Source organism: Anomaloglossus baeobatrachus, chromosome 2 (assembly GCF_048569485.1).
Source record: "Anomaloglossus baeobatrachus isolate aAnoBae1 chromosome 2, aAnoBae1.hap1, whole genome shotgun sequence".
In the NCBI taxonomy this organism is placed as follows: domain Eukaryota; kingdom Metazoa; phylum Chordata; class Amphibia; order Anura; family Aromobatidae; genus Anomaloglossus; species Anomaloglossus baeobatrachus.
The window spans coordinates 637,221,468-637,239,255 of NC_134354.1; the positions used below are offsets into that span (position 1 = coordinate 637,221,468).

The window sequence follows — 17,788 nt, forward strand, 5'->3', positions numbered from 1 at the left end:
AACACGATCGCAAACTAATGGGTTGCCATAACAGCCAGGGGCCTACTGAAAGGGCCCTGTCAGGGGTGGGATTTAGCCGGTTCTGTCCGGTTCGGGTGAACCGGTTGTTAAAATAGCAGCCGGTCCCCGAACCAGCAAGAAACGGCTCCGGTTCTCTGTATTCACTTGTGTTAGTGTCTTTAAGACACTAACACAAATGAATCTCTGTACCTCCATACACGCCGCACTTCCAGGTTCACTGGAGCCTGTCTGCTCACTGACCTGGCGTGCAGCGACTCGCTGACCCTGTAGAGGTCACGGCAGCGTGGTGAGGTTGCTTATCCTGCTGCCGCCTGCCAGCTTCAGTGTGCCTGCAGAGTGCCGCGGAGACAGAGGAGATGCCGCCTGTGCCTGGAGGAGGTAAGCGCTCAGTGAGCCGAATATGCAGGGAGACAAGAGTCTGCAGGGAAGAGGAGCCGCATAAGATGGGAACTATATGGGAAAAGGAACCATATGGGACAGGATTTGCAGGGGAAAAGGAGCACATGGGATGAGATCTGCCGGGAAAAGAGGCCATAATGAGATGGGATCTGCAGGGAAAAGAGGCCATAATGGGATGGGATCTGCAGGGGAAAGAGACCACATGGGATGAGATCTGTAGGGGTCAAAAGGACATAATGGGATGGGATCTGCTGGGGGAAAAAGGCCATGATGGGATCTGCAGGGGAAATAAGCCATGATGGGATCTGCAGGGGAAAGAGGCCATAATGGGATGAGATCTGCAAGTGAAAGAGACCACATGGGATGGGATCTGTAGAAGGAAAGGAGCCACCTGCGATGGGATCTGTAGGGGGAAAGGAGCCACATGGCATGGGATCTGCACTGGAAAAGCAGCCACATGGGATGAGATCGTCCATTCCAATTTTAGCAGGGCTCCTTTAGTAATAATTTTTAAAAATTGTAGAAAAGAAGGGAATTTTGTTTACTTACCGTAAATTCCTTTTCTTCTAGCTCCAATTGGGAGACCCAGACAGTGGGTGTATAGCTACTGCCTCTGGAGGCCGCACAAAGAACTACACTTAAAAGTGTAAGGCCCCTCCCCTTCTGGCTATACACCCTCCCGTAGGAGTACAGATTCCTCAGTTTTAGTACCAAAGCAAGAAGGAGGAAAGCCAATAACAGTTTCAAAAACAAATTCAATCCGATAACTAGATCGGAGAACTTAAGAAACAACGTGAACAACATGTGCACCCGAAAAAACGAAACCCTAAAAACAGATAGGGCGGGTGCTGGGTCTCCCAATTGGAGCTAGAAGAAAAGGAATTTACGGTAAGTAAACAAAATTCCCTTCTTCTTTTTCGCTCCTAATTGGGAGACCCAGACAGTGGGACGTCCAAAAGCAGTCCCTGGGTGGGTAAAAAGATACCACATGAACGGGCTGTCATACAGCCTCTTCCTACAGGTGGGCCACCGCCGCCTGAAGGACCTGTCTACCTAGGCTGGCGTCTGCCGAAGCGTAGGTATGCACTTGATAGTGTTTGGTAAACGTGTGCAGACTCGACCAGGTAGCCGCCTGGCACACTTGCTGAGCCGTAGCCTGATGCCTCAACGCCCAGGACGCACCAACGGCTCTGGTAGAATGGGCCTTCAGTCCAGATGGAATCTGAAGCCCAGCAGAACGGTATGTGTGAAGAATTGGTTCCTTGATCCACCGCGCCAGGGTGGATTTGGAAGCTTGCGATCCCTTATGCTGACCAGCGACTAGGACAAAGAGCGCATCCGAACGGCGTAGAGGCGCCGTGCGAGAAATGTAAATCCTGAGTGCTCTCACCAGGTCCAACAGATGTAAACCCTTTTCAAATTGGTGAACTGGATGCGGACACAAAGATGGCAAAGTGATATCCTGATTGAGATGAAAGGAAGAAACCACCTTGGGAGAAAACTCTGGAATTGGACGCAGTACTACCTTGTCTTGGTGAAATACCAGGAAGGGAGATTTGCAAGATAACGCCGCCAGCTCGGACACTCTTCGAAGAGACGTGACCGCTACAAGAAAAACTACCTTTTGTGAAAGCCGAGAAAGGGGAACCTCTTTCAAAGGCTCGAAAGGCGGCTTTTGAAGAGCAAGGAGAACCTTGTTCAGATCCCAGGGTTCCAATGGCCGTCTGTAAGGAGGAACGATATGACAAACTCCTTGAAGAAACGTGCGTACTTTAGAAAGCTGTGCCAAGCGCTTCTGAAAGAATACGGATAACGCGGAGACTTGACCCTTAAGCGAGCTAAGGGACAAACCTTTTTCCACCCCAGACTGCAGGAAGGAAAGAAAAATTGGCAATGCAAATGGCCAGGGAGAAAACCCTTGAGCCAAGCACCACGCTAAGAATATCTTCCACGTCCTGTGATAGATCTTAGCTGAGGATGGTTTTCTAGCCTGTCTCATTGTGGCAACAACTGCCTGAGATAAACCTGAGGCCGCTAGGATCCAGGACTCAATGGCCACACAGTCAGGTTCAGGGCCGCAGAATTCAGATGGAAAAACGGCCCTTGAGACAGCAGATCTGGACGGTCTGGTAGTGCCCACGGTTGGCCTACCGTGAGATGCCACAGATCCGGGTACCACGACCTTCTTGGCCAATTTGGAGCGACGAGTATGGCTCGCTGGCAGTCGGACTTGATTTTCCGGAGAACTCTGGGTAACAATGCTAGAGGTGGGAACACATAGGGGAGTCGGAATTGCGACCAATCCTGAACCAAGGCGTCTGCCGCCAGCGCTCGGTGATCGTGAGACCGTGCCATGAAAACTGGGACCTTGTTGTTGTGCCGTGACGCCATCAGATCGACGTCCGGCGACCCCCAGCGGCAACAGATCTGTTGAAACACGTCCGGGTGAAGGGACCATTCTCCTGCGTCCATGCCCTGGCGACTGAGAAAGTCTGCTTCCCAGTTTTCCACGCCTGGGATGTGAACTGCAGATATGGTGGACGCTCTGCTTTCCACCCACGTCAAAATCCGCTGGACTTCTTGAAAAGCTTGGCGACTGCGTGTTCCCCCTTGGTGGTTGATGTACGCCACCGCCGTGGAATTGTCCGACTGAATCCGAATCTGCTTGCCTTCCAGCCATTGTTGGAAGGCTCGCAGGGCAAGGTAGATTGCTCTGATTTCCAGAACATTGATCTGCAAGGTGGACTCTTCCTGAGTCCACGTCCCCTGAGCCCTGTGGTGGAGAAACACCGCTCCCCACCCTGATAGGCTCGCATCTGTCGTGACCACTGCCCAGGACGGGGGAAGGAACGACTTTCCCTGTGACAATGAGTTGGGGAGAAGCCACCAACGTAGAGAATCCTTGGCAGTCTGAGAGAGGGAGACAGTCCTGTCGAGGGACGTCGATTTCCCATCCCATTGGCGCAGAATGTCCCATTGGAGAGGGCGCAGATGAAACTGCGCGAACGGGACTGCCTCCATTGCTGCTACCATCTTTCCTAGGAAATGCATGAGGCGCCTCAGTGAGTGCGACTGGCTCTGAAGGAGAGATTGCACTCCAGTCCGTAGCGAGCACTGCTTGTCCAGTGGAAGCCTCACTATCGCTGATAGAGTATGAAACTCCATGCCAAGATAAGTCAGAGATTGGGTCGGGGTTAGATGAGACTTTGGAAAGTTGATAATCCACCCGAAAGTCTGGAGAGTGTCTAGCGCCACCTTCAGACTGTGTTGGCATGCTTCTTGAGAGGATGCCTTTATAAGCAGGTCGTCTAGGTACGGGATGACCGAGTGACCCTGCGAGTGCAGAACAGCTACTACTGCTGCCATGACTTTGGTGAAGACCCGGGGGGCTGTTGCCAGACCGAAGGGTAACGCTACGAACTGTAGGTGCTCGTCGTGTATGACGAAACGTAGGAAACGCTGATGCTCTGGTGCAATCGGCACGTGGAGATACGCATCTTTGATGTCTATTGATGCTAGAAAATCTCCCTGAGACATTGAGGCTATGACGGAGCGTAGGGATTCCATCCGGAACCTCCTGACTTTTACGTGTCTGTTGAGCAACTTCAGATCCAGGACGGGACGATACGATCCGTCCTTTTTTGGGACCACAAACAGATTGGAGTAAAAACCGTGACCCTGTTCCTGAAGAGGGACGGAGGTCACCACTCCTTCCGCCTTTAGAGCGGCCACCGCCTGCAACAGAGCGTCGGCTCGGTCTGGTGGTGGAGAAGTTCTGAAGAAACGAGTTGGCGGACGAGAACCGAACTCTATCCTGTACCCGTGAGATAGAATATCTCTCACCCAACGGTCTTTGACATTTGCTAGCCAAATGTCGCCAAAGTGGGACAGCCTCCCACCGACCGCGGGTGTGGGCATCGGAGACCGCAAGTCAGGAGGACGTCGTTTTGGCAACGGTTCCTCCGGCTGGTCTTTTTGGGCGTGACTGAGACCTCCAAGAATTTGAACGTCTCTGGTCCTTTTGAGTCTTTTTTGACGAGGCGAATTGGGACCTGCCCTGTCCTCGAAAGGACCGATAACCAGACTGACCCCTCCTCTGTTGGGGCTTGTTTTGTCTGTGTTGCGGTAAGGAAGAGTCCTTACCCTTGGAGTGTTTGATGATTTCATCCAAACGCTCTCCAAACAATCGGTCACGAGAAAAAGGCAAATTGGTTAAGCACTTCTTGGAATGAGAATCTGCTTTCCAATGTCTCAACCACAGAGCCCTACGCAAAACAACTGAGTTGGCTGACGCCACTGCCGTGCGGCTTGTAGCGTCAAGAACAGCATTAATCGCGTACGACGCAAATGCCGCCATTTGCGAGGTCAATGGTGCTACCTGCGGGGCAAATGCACGTGTGACTGAGTCGACTCGCGCAAGCCCGGCCGTGATAGCTTGGAGTGCCCATACGGCCGCAAAAGAAGGCGCTAATGACGCTCCAATCGCTTCATAGATGGATTTCAGCCAGAGCTCCATCTGCCTGTCAGTGGCATCTTTAAGTGCCGCTCCATCTTCAACAGCAACCAAGGATCTGGCTGCAAGCCTGGAAATTGGAGGATCCACTTTTGGACACTGGGTCCAACCCTTGACCACTTCAGAGGGAAAAGGGTAGCGTGTATCTTTAAGTCGTTTAGGAAAACGCCTTTCAGGATAAGCGTGGGGTTTCTGGATTGCGTCTCTGAAGTCAGCGTGGTCCAGAAAAGTGCTTAATGTACGCTTAGGGTATCTGAAATGGATTCTCTCGTGCTGCGAAGCTGACTCCTCTACAGGAGGAGCTGGTGGGGAAATATTCAACATCTTATTGATGTTAAATATAAGATCATTAACTATTGCGTCACCATCTGGTGTATCTAGATTGAGAGCGGTCCCAGGATCAGAATCCTGATCAGTTAAGTCCGCCTCATCACCCATAGATTCATCCCGCTGGGATCCAGACCATTGAGATGAATGTGAAGGCCCGTCATAACGAGCCCGCTTAGGCTGCCCGGGGCCATCGTCCGAGTCAGAGTCTTCACCCTGAGGTGTAGATGCCCGTCCCGGAGCTAGGAGCTGAGGGGGACCAGGGGGCAATACATGCACAGTGTCCGTGGTCTGAAGTACAGGCCTAGCTCGCAATGTGTCAAGAATTTGTGACATAGTGAGAGACATTCTGTCAGCAAAAGCTGCAAACTCAGTTCCTGTCACCTGGACAGCATTCACAGGTGGTACACCCTGGGACACGTCCAGCAGAGGTCCCGACTGTGCAAGCGCCGCAGGGGCCGAGCACTGCACACAATGGGGGTCCGTGGAGCCTGCCGGTAGAAAAGTCCCACATGCGGTGCAGGAAGCATACAATGTCTGTGCCTTGGCACCCTTGCGTTTTACGGGCGACATGCTGCTGGCTCTCTGCATGTGAGAGAGTCTATAGCCAAAGGGCGACCAGCGCTATGTAATACCAAGTATTTGTAACAACAAAATACTAAGAATACTACGAGCACACGAGGGGGTGAGCCCTGAGGGCTGCTTACCGCCCGCTGAACAGCGGGTAAGAGGCTGCAGAATGCCTTGTCTGGGTCTCCCCGGCTCCCCTCTGCAGCTCAGCGTGTCAGCAAGAATGGCTGCCGGCTACTGTGGAGAGGGGCGGTCCGTGGGAGTTCCCAAACAAAAGTGCGGGAACAGTGTCCCCTCTGTGCTGACTGTGAGGGCTGGAGTATGTAAAAACGACTCCAGCCCTCAGCGCTGATGCACTGGCCAGCGTCCCGCCCCTCTCCTGACTGGCAGGTCTGTGGGCGGGAACGAACGAAAGCAGGCCGCAAAAGCCGGGGACTCGAGTTATCAGCGCGGCCGCCGTAAAAGCGCGGGCCGCGCTGAAGTCCCCGGCGCACCGCAAGTGCCAGCCGCGCCGCTGTTCGAGCGGCCGGCGCGACCGAGTTCTGGACGTGGGCAGCGTCCCGCCCCTCTCCTGACTGGCAGGTGTGGGGGCGGGAACGAAAGGAAGCAGGCCGCAAAAGCCGGGGACTGTAGTTATCAGCGCGGCCGCCGTAAAAGCGCAGGCCGCGCTGAAGTCCCCGGCGCACTACAAGTGCCAGCCGCGCCGCAGTCCCAGCGGCCGGCGCGGCCTATTCCCATAAATGTGCCTGCTTCAGCAAAGCTGAATGAGGCCATGGCACAGGCGCCGCAGCGCTGATGTCCCCCGGCGCACTACAACACCCAGCATGCTGCGGTGTGAGCGCCAGATACACGGGGACACAGAGTACCTTGAGGAAGCAGGGCCATGTCCCTGATGTACTCCGCTCCATCCAGCATCTTCTCCAGGGGCTGTAGATGGAGCACGGTCTCTGTGCCTGGAGACCGGTAAATCCCACTTCACCCAGAGCCCTGTAAAAAGGGATGGGGAAGGAATCAGCATGTGGGCTCCTGCCGCCGTACCCGCAATGGGTACCTCAACCTTACAAACACCTCCGACATAAGTGGGGTGAGAAGGGAGCATGCTGGGAGCCCTATATGGGCCCTCTTTTCTTCCATCCGACATAGTCAGCAGCTGCTGCTGACTAAAAACAATGGAGCTATGCGTGCGTGTCTGACCTCCTTGCGCACAAAGCTAAAACTGAGGAATCTGTACTCCTACGGGAGGGTGTATAGCCAGAAGGGGAGGGGCCTTACACTTTTAAGTGTAGTTCTTTGTGCGGCCTCCAGAGGCAGTAGCTATACACCCACTGTCTGGGTCTCCCAATTAGGAGCGAAAAAGAAAAACATTTAACACAATATGACTGAGAGTGACTGGAACAACTGGTACTGGACAGGAGAGTAAGAAGGGGAAAGAGATTTTGCTTTAAATTACTTGTATTTTTTGGTTGAGGAACGTGTGTAAAAATGGGTGTGGCTAACAAAAATGGGTATTGTTACAGAATGGGTGTGGTTTTCAAATGGGCGGGGTTTACAGAAAACCTGTTGTTAAAAATTTGAATCCCACCCCTGGGCCTTGTAACTTCCATATTGGTCCTCCTTTTACAGGGAACCCGTCAGGTCCTGTATACACCCAGAAACAAGAGCGGTTCTGGGTGCATATTTCTAATTCCTTCCTAACAGTTCCAGCCTATAGTAGCATAGATAAAGGAATCTTTAGAAAAACTATTATGGTCACTCTCACCTCTCTGCTGCCACCGTTGGCTTTTGGCTCAATGCACATGATCAGAATGTCCCTGGACTTCCAGTCATGTGCACTACACCAGTTTGTAGCGCGTACGCCCGGCTTCATAGTACACGACCGGAAGTCCGGGACTTCTGATCATGCGCACTGAGCTGAAATCCTGTGTCGGGCGGCAGCACAGAGGTGAGATCGACCATGTCGCTGATGCTGCGCATTTATTAGTATGTTAGCACACCCACAGGGACGGGCTTACATGCTAAGGGGGCCGACTAGCCAAGGGAAATAATGCTCTTGCGACTAGTCCCTGGACTCATTAGCATATGATAAAGGATCTTTAGAAATAGTTTTTCTAAAGATTCCTTCATCTATGCTACAATAGGCTGGAACTGCTAGGCAGGAATTAGCAATATGCACCCAGAACCGCTCTTGGTTCTTGGTATATACAGGACCTGACAGGTTCCCTGTAACAGGAGGACCAAAAATGGAAATTACAGGGCCCTTTCAGTAGGCCCCTGGCTGTTATGTCACTCATTAGTATATGATAAAGGATCTTTAGAAATACTTCTTCTAAAGATCTCTTTATTTATGCTACAATAGGCTGGGATACTTAGGCAGGGATTAGCAATATGCACCCAGACCCGCTTGTTGTTCTGGGTGCATATTGCACCTGACAGGTGCCCTTTAAACTCAGCCATATACTGAGCTTCATTGGAGAACCACAATTCTTGAATATACTGGAACACCATTGAATTGAAGTGTATAGTATAAGCATCAAACAATCGAGTACCTTAAGGTGACTAATAAAAAAATAAAGTAATTAAATTACTAAATTAAAAGAATAAACATATTTGCTGTAGAGGTGTCCAAAAAACTCCACTCAAAATATAAAATGATTGAAACTGTGCATTAAACATAGAAATGCACCCCCCTCCAAAAAAAAACCAAAAAACGTGGAAATGCCACTTTTTAATCGCTGCACTTTACCCAAAAAATGCAATAAAAACACCATTTGAGCACCACAATGGTATCCAAATAAATTAGCTCTGCATGTATAAAAACAAGCCTTAACAGCACTATAAATGAAAAAATAAAGTTCCAGGTATCAGAATGTTATTTTTCAAATTTCATACATTTTTCCCAGAATTTGATACTTCTTTTGGTAAAATGTGTGGTGTCGTTCAGAACTACAATTGGTCTTACAAAAAGAAAGACCTCTATGGCTATGTTGACGGAAACATTTTGGCTCCAAGAAATAAGGGAGGAAAAAAAAACCAAAAGGTGCAAACAGAAGAAATTTCTGGGGAGTCCAAAATGGCCGCGGTCAGAAGCAGACGTGCATGAGGGAGCTCCTGACCATCTGATAGCATCCAGCCCTCCAGCCGTCAATAGTCAGTCCAAGACCCTCCACCTATGCCACGGAGACCGGGCGGACAGAAGGTGATCCTAAATTGGACAGCTACATCAGCGCTGGGACCCTGTGGAGGCTCCTCGAGGCTGAGGTCGGGAACCACGCAGCAGGCCGCAGGGCCTAAGCAGTAACACTCCCGGAGACGAGGAGTACTTGTGCAGAGGCGACCCAGACGGCGGCAGGGGGCCCAGGCAGAGCTAATTGGGATCGCACTGAGCCGCCACCCCACCCCCCAGAATCGGCCTCATAAGCCAGCAAGTCCGGCAGTCAGAGAAAGGAGGAGGGGGACCGCCGCCATCTTGGAGTCCTGAACTCCCCTTCCTGATCCCGCGGACCAGAGGCAGGCGCGACAAACGCACAGCCGCAGGCCACGGACCAGGTGGCCTACAGGGAGTGGAGAAGAGACAGCCGTCTGCCCGGCCATCAGACAGAAAGAGCCGGAGCGGGGAGGGCGGTGAGACACGTTGGGCCTTCCGGAGGCCGCCGGGAGATCTGAAGTCCCGACCGGAATCCTCGCGACAGCTGAAGGTGACGCTCTGAGAAACCCTGCCGGGACCGGAGAGGAGTTCGGGCGGTAAGTGAATATCTCCGCACCTCCGGACGCCCTCTCGCGCCCGCGCGCCCACCCAGGGAGACCCAGGAGAGTCCGGGACATACCCCACCACGACCCTCATTCACTGGGACGACGTCCTTCTTCTCCCCCCCCCCGCTCCCACAGCAGAACGTCGCACGCCTGCCTGGGAGTCAGAAGGCTGCCAGGCCCGGGCCCGTGGTGAAGCCGCACTCAGGTACCGGATAGGGGAACCTGGGGGAGTCCTGAACAGAGAGCCCCCCCCCCCCCTCACAGCAAAAGGGCTGCATCCACAACATATCAAGAGACACCCCACCCCTTTCTCTACTACCTGAGGGTCTGCCAGGGATGAGACTTTTGCATTTAGGGTCACAAGAAGGGCTCTTTAGCAATATTCCCAGACCCGGAGCCATATATCTTCCTAGACCCAGGGGCTGCTGACGGGAAAACACAGAAGAGGGAGCATAGAGGACATCCAAGTGGTCCTACATTATATAAAAAAGCACAGTCCATCTGACACCCCCCCCCCCCCACAGGGGCATGTAAAGCGGTGCACCCCACACTGCTCAGAGGGAGCAGAGAGACCGGACCCCCATTATACTCGATATAACATAATACCATAAGAGCTGACTTCGACATGGTCAAATTCGGTAATAAAATGGCCAGTGCTCTGCCTAAACCAGCGGTGACCACGACCCAAGCAGATGTTGACAAGTTCCTCAAAAAAACATCTCCTGCCAGCAGAGGCGGGGGCTGAATGTCTTCAAAACTCATCTGCTAATACCACACAAGAAATGGAGGATGACGATAGTGACGCAGAGGACATGGATTCTAGCAAGAGCCTCCCAATCTCCAGGTCCTTTATCAAACGGATTCTCAACAAAGCCTTGGAACCGGTAGTGAAGGAGCTCTCTCACATCAAACAGGATATTGGCCAGATAGGCCACAGAGTGGAAACACTGGAAGCTTCCCAGGCCACGATCACCACAACATCCAACGCCATCATCTCTTGTCTTCACCAACAAGAAGATAGTGTCAACCAAATCCATACTATTCTGGAGGATCATGAAAATAGGGAGAGGCGGAACAATCTCAGAATAAAAGGTCTCCCAGAAACGGTAGTAAACGAAGCCCTGACCCCAGCTCTTCTAAGCATCTTCTCCGACCTGATAGACACTGACCCTGTACCACCGATAGAGCTGGTCAGAGCCCATAGATCTTTGAGACCCCGTCCCAGGCAGGGGGAACCATCAAGAGATGTCATCTGCCGTTTCATGGACTACCGTATTAAGGAGCTCATTCTCAAAAAAGCAAGGGAAGCTGGCACCATAAAATATGAAGACTCCGAAATCAGGATTTTCCAAGATCTAGCTGCCACCACTCTGACCAAGAGGCGAATACTGAAACCCTTCACAGAAGAGCTACGCCAACGCCAATTCCCATACCGCTGGCTATATCCATTTGGCATTGCAATAACAGCAAAAGGGAAACACTATCAAGGCAAAACATCAGGCGAAATTTGGCAAATCTGCGAAGATCTGGGGATTACTTTGGAGAAATATCCTGAATTAGAAATCCATAGTTCAGCAACTGCGCTACAGCAACTTCCAGAGCCGTCACCCTGGCACAGCGTCATCCCGAAGGCCCAAAGGCCTAGACGCAATGCGGCACAGAAGCTCCAGACGAACTCAGAAAGCAAGCCCCATGAGAAGGCCTAGGCTCAAGCCTATTATTGCCAATCATTGTTTATGCATGTTAAAAGCATGAAGTCACTTTAGGGGTTCTACACTTTCTGCTCCCTCTTGATGCGTATCTATTCTTATCTAGATGTTGAAAATGTTGTTATTGTTGACTTTAACATTTTGTTCTTTATCTGATCTTTTCTCCATCCCCCATCTCTTCTGCTCCCTTCTTTCCCAGCATGGTCGTGGGTCTGGTCCATTCACCCCACCGGAAAAAGAGTCATCCACCCGCAATCGTCACTATGCAGACACAACATAAGGTATTTAATGTGACAAGTTTTAACGCTCATGGGTTGAATTCCCCCATACCAAGGGCACAAACTTTATCTAATTTTCACAAGAAACATATTGACATAATCTTTCTACAAGAAACACACTTCTGCAAAGGCAAAATTCCAAGCTTTGAAAAAGCATACTATAATACGTGGTTTCATGCTCCCTCTCCAAATAAACGGACTAAAGGGGTGTCAATAGCATTCGCCAAAGACATACCCTTTTTACCCCAACATGAAGTAATTGATCCGGAGGGCCGGTTCATTTTTGTTAAAGGCCTATTAGCGGGTTCAATGGTAACTATGGGAAATATTTATGCTCCAAATGTCAAACAGGTGAGATGGCTGCTTTCCACACTCAAAAAATTCAAGACCTTTTCGGAAGGCATTCCAATACTCTGTGGAGACTTTAATGTAGCTATGGAACCAAAATTAGACTCAACCTCAAAAAAGAGCCACATATCACTCAGGGACCTTTCTCGAGTCAAAACTGCTCTCCTCTCTCTATCCTTGACTGATGTCTGGCGACTACAACATCCAACAACCAAAGATTTTACCTTCTTTTCTCACCCCCATAAATCATATCACAGGATAGATTACATTTTTTTACCCAGGTTTCTACTACCTAACGTCACTGACACAACAATCCAATCTACGCCACACTCTGATCACGGTTATGTCACGGCAAGTTTCACACTACAGAGGGCATATCTGATTCACCGCACATGGAGGTTAAATGAGTCAGTTCTCTCCTCAGAAGACAACAGGAAACGTATTTCTGATCGTCTCCGCAACTATTTTGCGGAGAATAAGACGCAAGACATCAAAGCACCACTTTTGTGGGAAGCACATAAAGCGGTCATAAGGGGGGAACTGATTTCCATTTCCTCACACCTTAATAAACAGAGGAAACTAATCCTACAAAATCTATATGAAGATATAACTATATTGGAAACCCAACACAAAAAATCTCTGTCCCAACAGACTTTAGAATTATTGACTGCCAAACGGGTGGCACTGAGAGACATACTCAACAAACAATCGGCCAAGTTACATTTGAGCTGGAAAAACCGCATATTTGTACATGGGGACAAAGCCTCCAAACTTATGATGTCACTAATAAAAACAAAACAGGCTCGCACGTTTATACATACACTCAAAACACCACAGGGACATCGCACCCAGGATTATTCCCAAATCTCAAATGAATTTTTACAATTCTATAACAGCTTATATCAATCCCGGCCAGAAGAGTCAACAACAGAAACAGACAAGAGAAAACGCGGCATACATAACTACCTAGCCAATCTAAACCTCCCGACACTCTCCAAAGCACAACAAGAATCCCTGACAAAACCATTTTCTCGTGCTGAGGTTCAGTCCACCTTGTCCAGATGCCCCATGGGAAGAGCACCAGGCCCAGATGGCCTACCAACCATATATTATAAAAAGTTCTTCGATATCTTGGGGGACAACCTCCTGGCAACATGCAATGCTCTACTCCTGGGTGATCCTATTCCCAAACAAGCTCTGGAAGCCCACATATCATTAATACATAAGGAAGGGAAGGACCCGGAAAGCTGTGGAAGTTACAGGCCCATCTCGCTTTTGAATGTGGACCTAAAAATCTACGCTAGCTTAATCGCTAACCGGGTTGCGGAAATCCTTCTTGACCTTATATCTCCGGAGCAATCCGGATTTATACGGGGAAGAGAAGGGAAGGATAATGCGCTACGCTTACTTCATCTAATGCAATATGCTAGGACCCGGAGCTTGCCCCTTGTACTTTTGGGAACGGATGCCGAGAAGGCATTCGATAGGGTGGACTGGACCTTCTTGCGGGGCACGTTGGAGGCTTTTCATTTTCCTCAGATTGTCATACATGCAATACTACAGATGTACACATCCCCCACAGCCAGAATCAAAATAAATAACACGCTGACTGACCCCTTCGACATCAAGAATGGAACCAGACAGGGATGCCCCTTGTCCCCCTTACTCTTTGTCATGGTAATGGAGCCATTGATATGCTCCATCCAACAAAATCAGGGAATTGAGGGGATTAACCTACAGGGGATTCACCACAAGTCCGCCGCCTTTGCTGATGACTTGTTGGTAGTAATGTCCAGACCCGAAAGAGGCTTCCCTGCCTTCATGAACACACTAGAAGAATACAGCCAATGGTCCAACTTTAAAATCAATCTCTCCAAATCTGAAGCACTGAGTCTAAACATCCCGAGCAACGTCATCAAACGTCTCCAGAAGTCGTTCCCATTCAGATGGCCAAAAAGCCACATTACCTATCTCGGCATCAAAATAGGGAAAGCCCCCAAATCACTCTTCGACCTAAATTATAAGCCTCTCCTCCCCAAACTCACCACGCAAATAGCCTCTTGGAAAGCGCCTTTCATCTCTTGGATAGGCCGGAAAAATCTAATCAAAAGCATCGTACTCCCAAAATTCATATACCTTTTTCAAATGTTACCTATACCAGTCCCCAAATCTTTCCTTTCTCAATGTAATTCTTTAATTTCCAATTACATCTGGAACAAGCACAAACCAAGAATCAATTTTCACACTCTAAGTCTCCCAAAGGACAAAGGGGGAATGGGACTCCCCAACATATCCATATATTATAAAGCTGCTGTCCTCTCTAGAGCAGTAGACTGGGTCAGATGCCCTCCGAATAAGTTGTGGACGACAATAGAGGAACACCTGGCCCCATCCACCTTACGAGCTCTTTTACTCGCCCCCCTGTCAGGGAAATAAAAGATTCTGTACCAACGAACTGACTAGAACACTTCTGGACAATTGGAATCGTAACATAGAGCTCCTGGCCCCTCCTCTTTCACCACTTACCCTAATCTCCGATATACTAGACTCCAGCCTGAATCTCGCCAACACCGCGAAACCTCCATATCTAAGTAATGCAAAGATCCCAGCTATAGATCTCCTAAAAGACGGTTCTTTGGTCTCGAGGCAGGAGATGGGTGAGATCCCCCTCCTTTCTAAACTCACATTTCTTCATTATATGACAATAAAACGCACAATTCAACCATTACTGTCACAGTCCAACCTCACTAGACCCTTAACCACATTTGAATCATATTGCTCGCAAACAAGGTCTCCTAAAAAAATCTTATCTCGCTTATATAACACTCTACTTACAAAAGAATTGGTAGTAAAAAGAGCTTACATATTGAAGTGGGAAAAAGATCTGAACACCACATTTACTGACGCTCAAACGAGCCAAATTTACGGTGCCTCGCATGGACCGTCATGTTGTGTGAGGGTTCAAGAGAGTTCCTTCAAAGTAGTTGCGAGATGGTACATAGTCCCGGACACGGCCGCTACTTGGCAGTCTGTCTCTTCGGATCTCTGCTGGAGATGTGAGGGGGATAGAGGAACGTATCTGCACATTTGGTGGACGTGCCCTCGCCTCCAGATATTCTGGAAGATGGCAATCCGGCTGATTTTTGACCTTACAAACAAGCAGGGGGGCCCAGAACCCATGCATCTGCTACTAAATTTCCCATTGTGGCCTAACGATAAGGCTAACTCGAAACTGGTGTCTTTTGTGAGCTCAGCCTGCAAACTGCTGATTGCTCAATTGTGGCGCACGACTATGATACCCACCATCTCGCAGCTGTTACAGAAAATTTACCAACTATACTACGCGGAGGAGCTCTCTGCCCTCTCACGACAACAATTGTTCTTCTTTGGGCAAGTTTGGAAGGCCTGGAAGGACTACAAATCCAAACCTTCTTTTTTGACGGCGATTGCGCAGGAGATGCCATAAAGAAACCTAGGTCGTCTTCTCCCCCCCATTAGGGGACCGAGGGAGCTGATAACCTAGTCCTGATTACTATGGACATATGATGAATGGACCCTAGACCAACACCCTCTTCCTACTCCATTCCCCCCCTATCTCTTCTCCCTTTCTCAAATCTCTTAGACCCTCTATCTCCCTTCCTAAAACTGAGCTGTAGGTGCTGAAAGGCTTTTTTCAGAATCCTCAGTGATTCCCACCCCTTCTATTTTCTTGTTTCCTCTATGTGTTTTCTCCTTTATTTTTTCTCCTTTAAATAAAAAAAAAGGATAAAACTGTTCCTCCTTTTTATAATGTTATGAGAGCAAGGCATGGACTGGCTCGCCTTCCACTACTCGCCTGATATAATGACTTTTAATCGATCTGAGATCCTATCCCACAGACGACATTGTACCTGGAAGACGGTTTAATGCAATTTAGTTTAACTGTGATGCTAGTGATGTCTATGCTTTTTGTTATGTGCATACATTTTGTTAATATTGGTTCAATAAACAAAACATTAAAACAAACAGAAGAAATTTCTGGGTCATTAAGTGGTTAATCTACTAATGACTCATTTGATAAGGCTAGATTCACACGCTGTGCATTGGTGACATATTTCCACACAAAGTCCGCAGTATTTGACAGCACCAGCAAAGTGAATGAGTTTTATCCTAATCTTATCCACATATTGCATTTTTTAGGAATCTGCAAGGAAAGTGACTTTTTTGGTGCACAGAAGCATCTTTTGGAGCAGATTTTACCTATTCATTTCAATGGAGACCCTAAAGCCTGCTTTACACGTTTCAATATGTCGTGCGATCGTACCCGCCCCCAATTTGTTGCCCATGTCGCACAATGCTGTAACCCCCCCGTCACACGTACTTAACTCCCAAACGACCTCGCTGTGGGCGGCGAACATCCACTTCCTGAAGAGGGAAGGACGTTCGGCGTCACAGCGACGTCACACAGCGGCCGGCCAATAGAAGCGGAGGGGCGGAGATGAGCGGGACGTAAACATCCCGCCCACTTCCTTCCTTCCACATAGCCGGCGGGCCGCAGGTAAGCTGTGTTCATCGTTCCCAGGGTGTCACACGGAGCGATACGTGCTGCCTCGGGAACATCGAACAACAGGACATTCAATTTTTAGAAAATGAGCGACGTGTCAACGATGAACAAGAAGGTGAGTATTTCTGCTCGTTCATAACGGTCACACGCTACGATATCACTAACGATGCCGGATGTGCGTCACTTACGATGTGACCCCGCAATCTCGTAAAGCCCGCTTTACACGCTGCAATGTATCTTACAATGTGTCGGCGGGGTCACGTCGTAAGTGACGCACATCCGGCATCGTAAGGTACATTGCAGTGTGTGACAGCTACGTGCGATTGCGATTGAACGGTAAAACGTTCATCGCACGTACATCGTTCATTCCTCATGAATTGAACGTCAGATTGTTCATCGTACCTGGGGTAGCACACATCGCAGTGTGTGACACCCCGGGAACGATGAACAGATCTTACCTGCGTCCTGCGGCTCCCGTCCGGTAATGTGGAGGGAAGGAGGTGGACGGGATGTTTACGTCCCGCTCAGCTCTGTCCCTCCGCTTCTATTGGCCGGCTGCCGCGTGACGTCGCTGTGACGCCGAACGTCCCTCCCACTCCAGGAAGTGGACGTTCGCCGCCCACATCGAGGTCGTATGGACGGGTAAGTACGTGTGACGGGGGGTTACTTGTATGTGCGGCACATTCAACAAATTGAACGTGCCGCACATACGATGGGGGCGTATACGATCGCATACGATATCGTATGCTGGATCCTAAGGTGTAAAGCAGGCTTTAGATATATATAAGATATATATATATATATATATATAGATATCTATATATAGATATATGTAAAGCCCGCTTAAGTCCACAAGTGAAGTAGCAGGGCTGGAATTTTTTTTCTTGTGTTTTGGAAAGACAAAACACAGAAAAACTAATGAAAAAGTGCAAAGCATATGCACAAGTATTAGTAGCAGAAACACTGCAGATTTTCAGTTAGAAGTCTGGACCAAATACGTGATGTGCAAACCTATCCAGGGGTCTCTGCATTACCAAGTTTTATATACACCTGTCCAGGAGGACCAAGCAGGATAGATGGGGCTTTCTTTTGTAACCATACACCAATATTCTTACATTTGGGCACCAGTCCTACATACATCAATTACTATACTGATATACTATTAGCAGACTTACTCTCCAGTTTCTTATACGTTTCAAACGACTGGGCGTTCTCTCCAATATTTGGAGAAATTCATGAGTCAGTTCTGCAAGTATAGTAAAGATATCATTAAAGTCATGGCTACACCCCACACAAATCAATGTCTTGTCAACTTACACACCGCGTATGC

General features: G+C 49.2%; 1 protein-coding gene across 1 annotated transcript in view; it reads right to left on the bottom strand.

Annotated features, from left to right (window-relative positions):
* The window catches only part of CCNT1 (cyclin T1), a 53,521-nt gene that overhangs the window by 5,691 nt on the left and 30,042 nt on the right, over positions 1–17,788 (bottom strand). Inside the window, exon 8 of the mRNA XM_075336922.1 lies at positions 17,634–17,704. Coding sequence (XP_075193037.1) covers positions 17,634–17,704 — 71 coding nt within the window. The remainder of the gene's footprint in view (positions 1–17,633; positions 17,705–17,788) is intronic.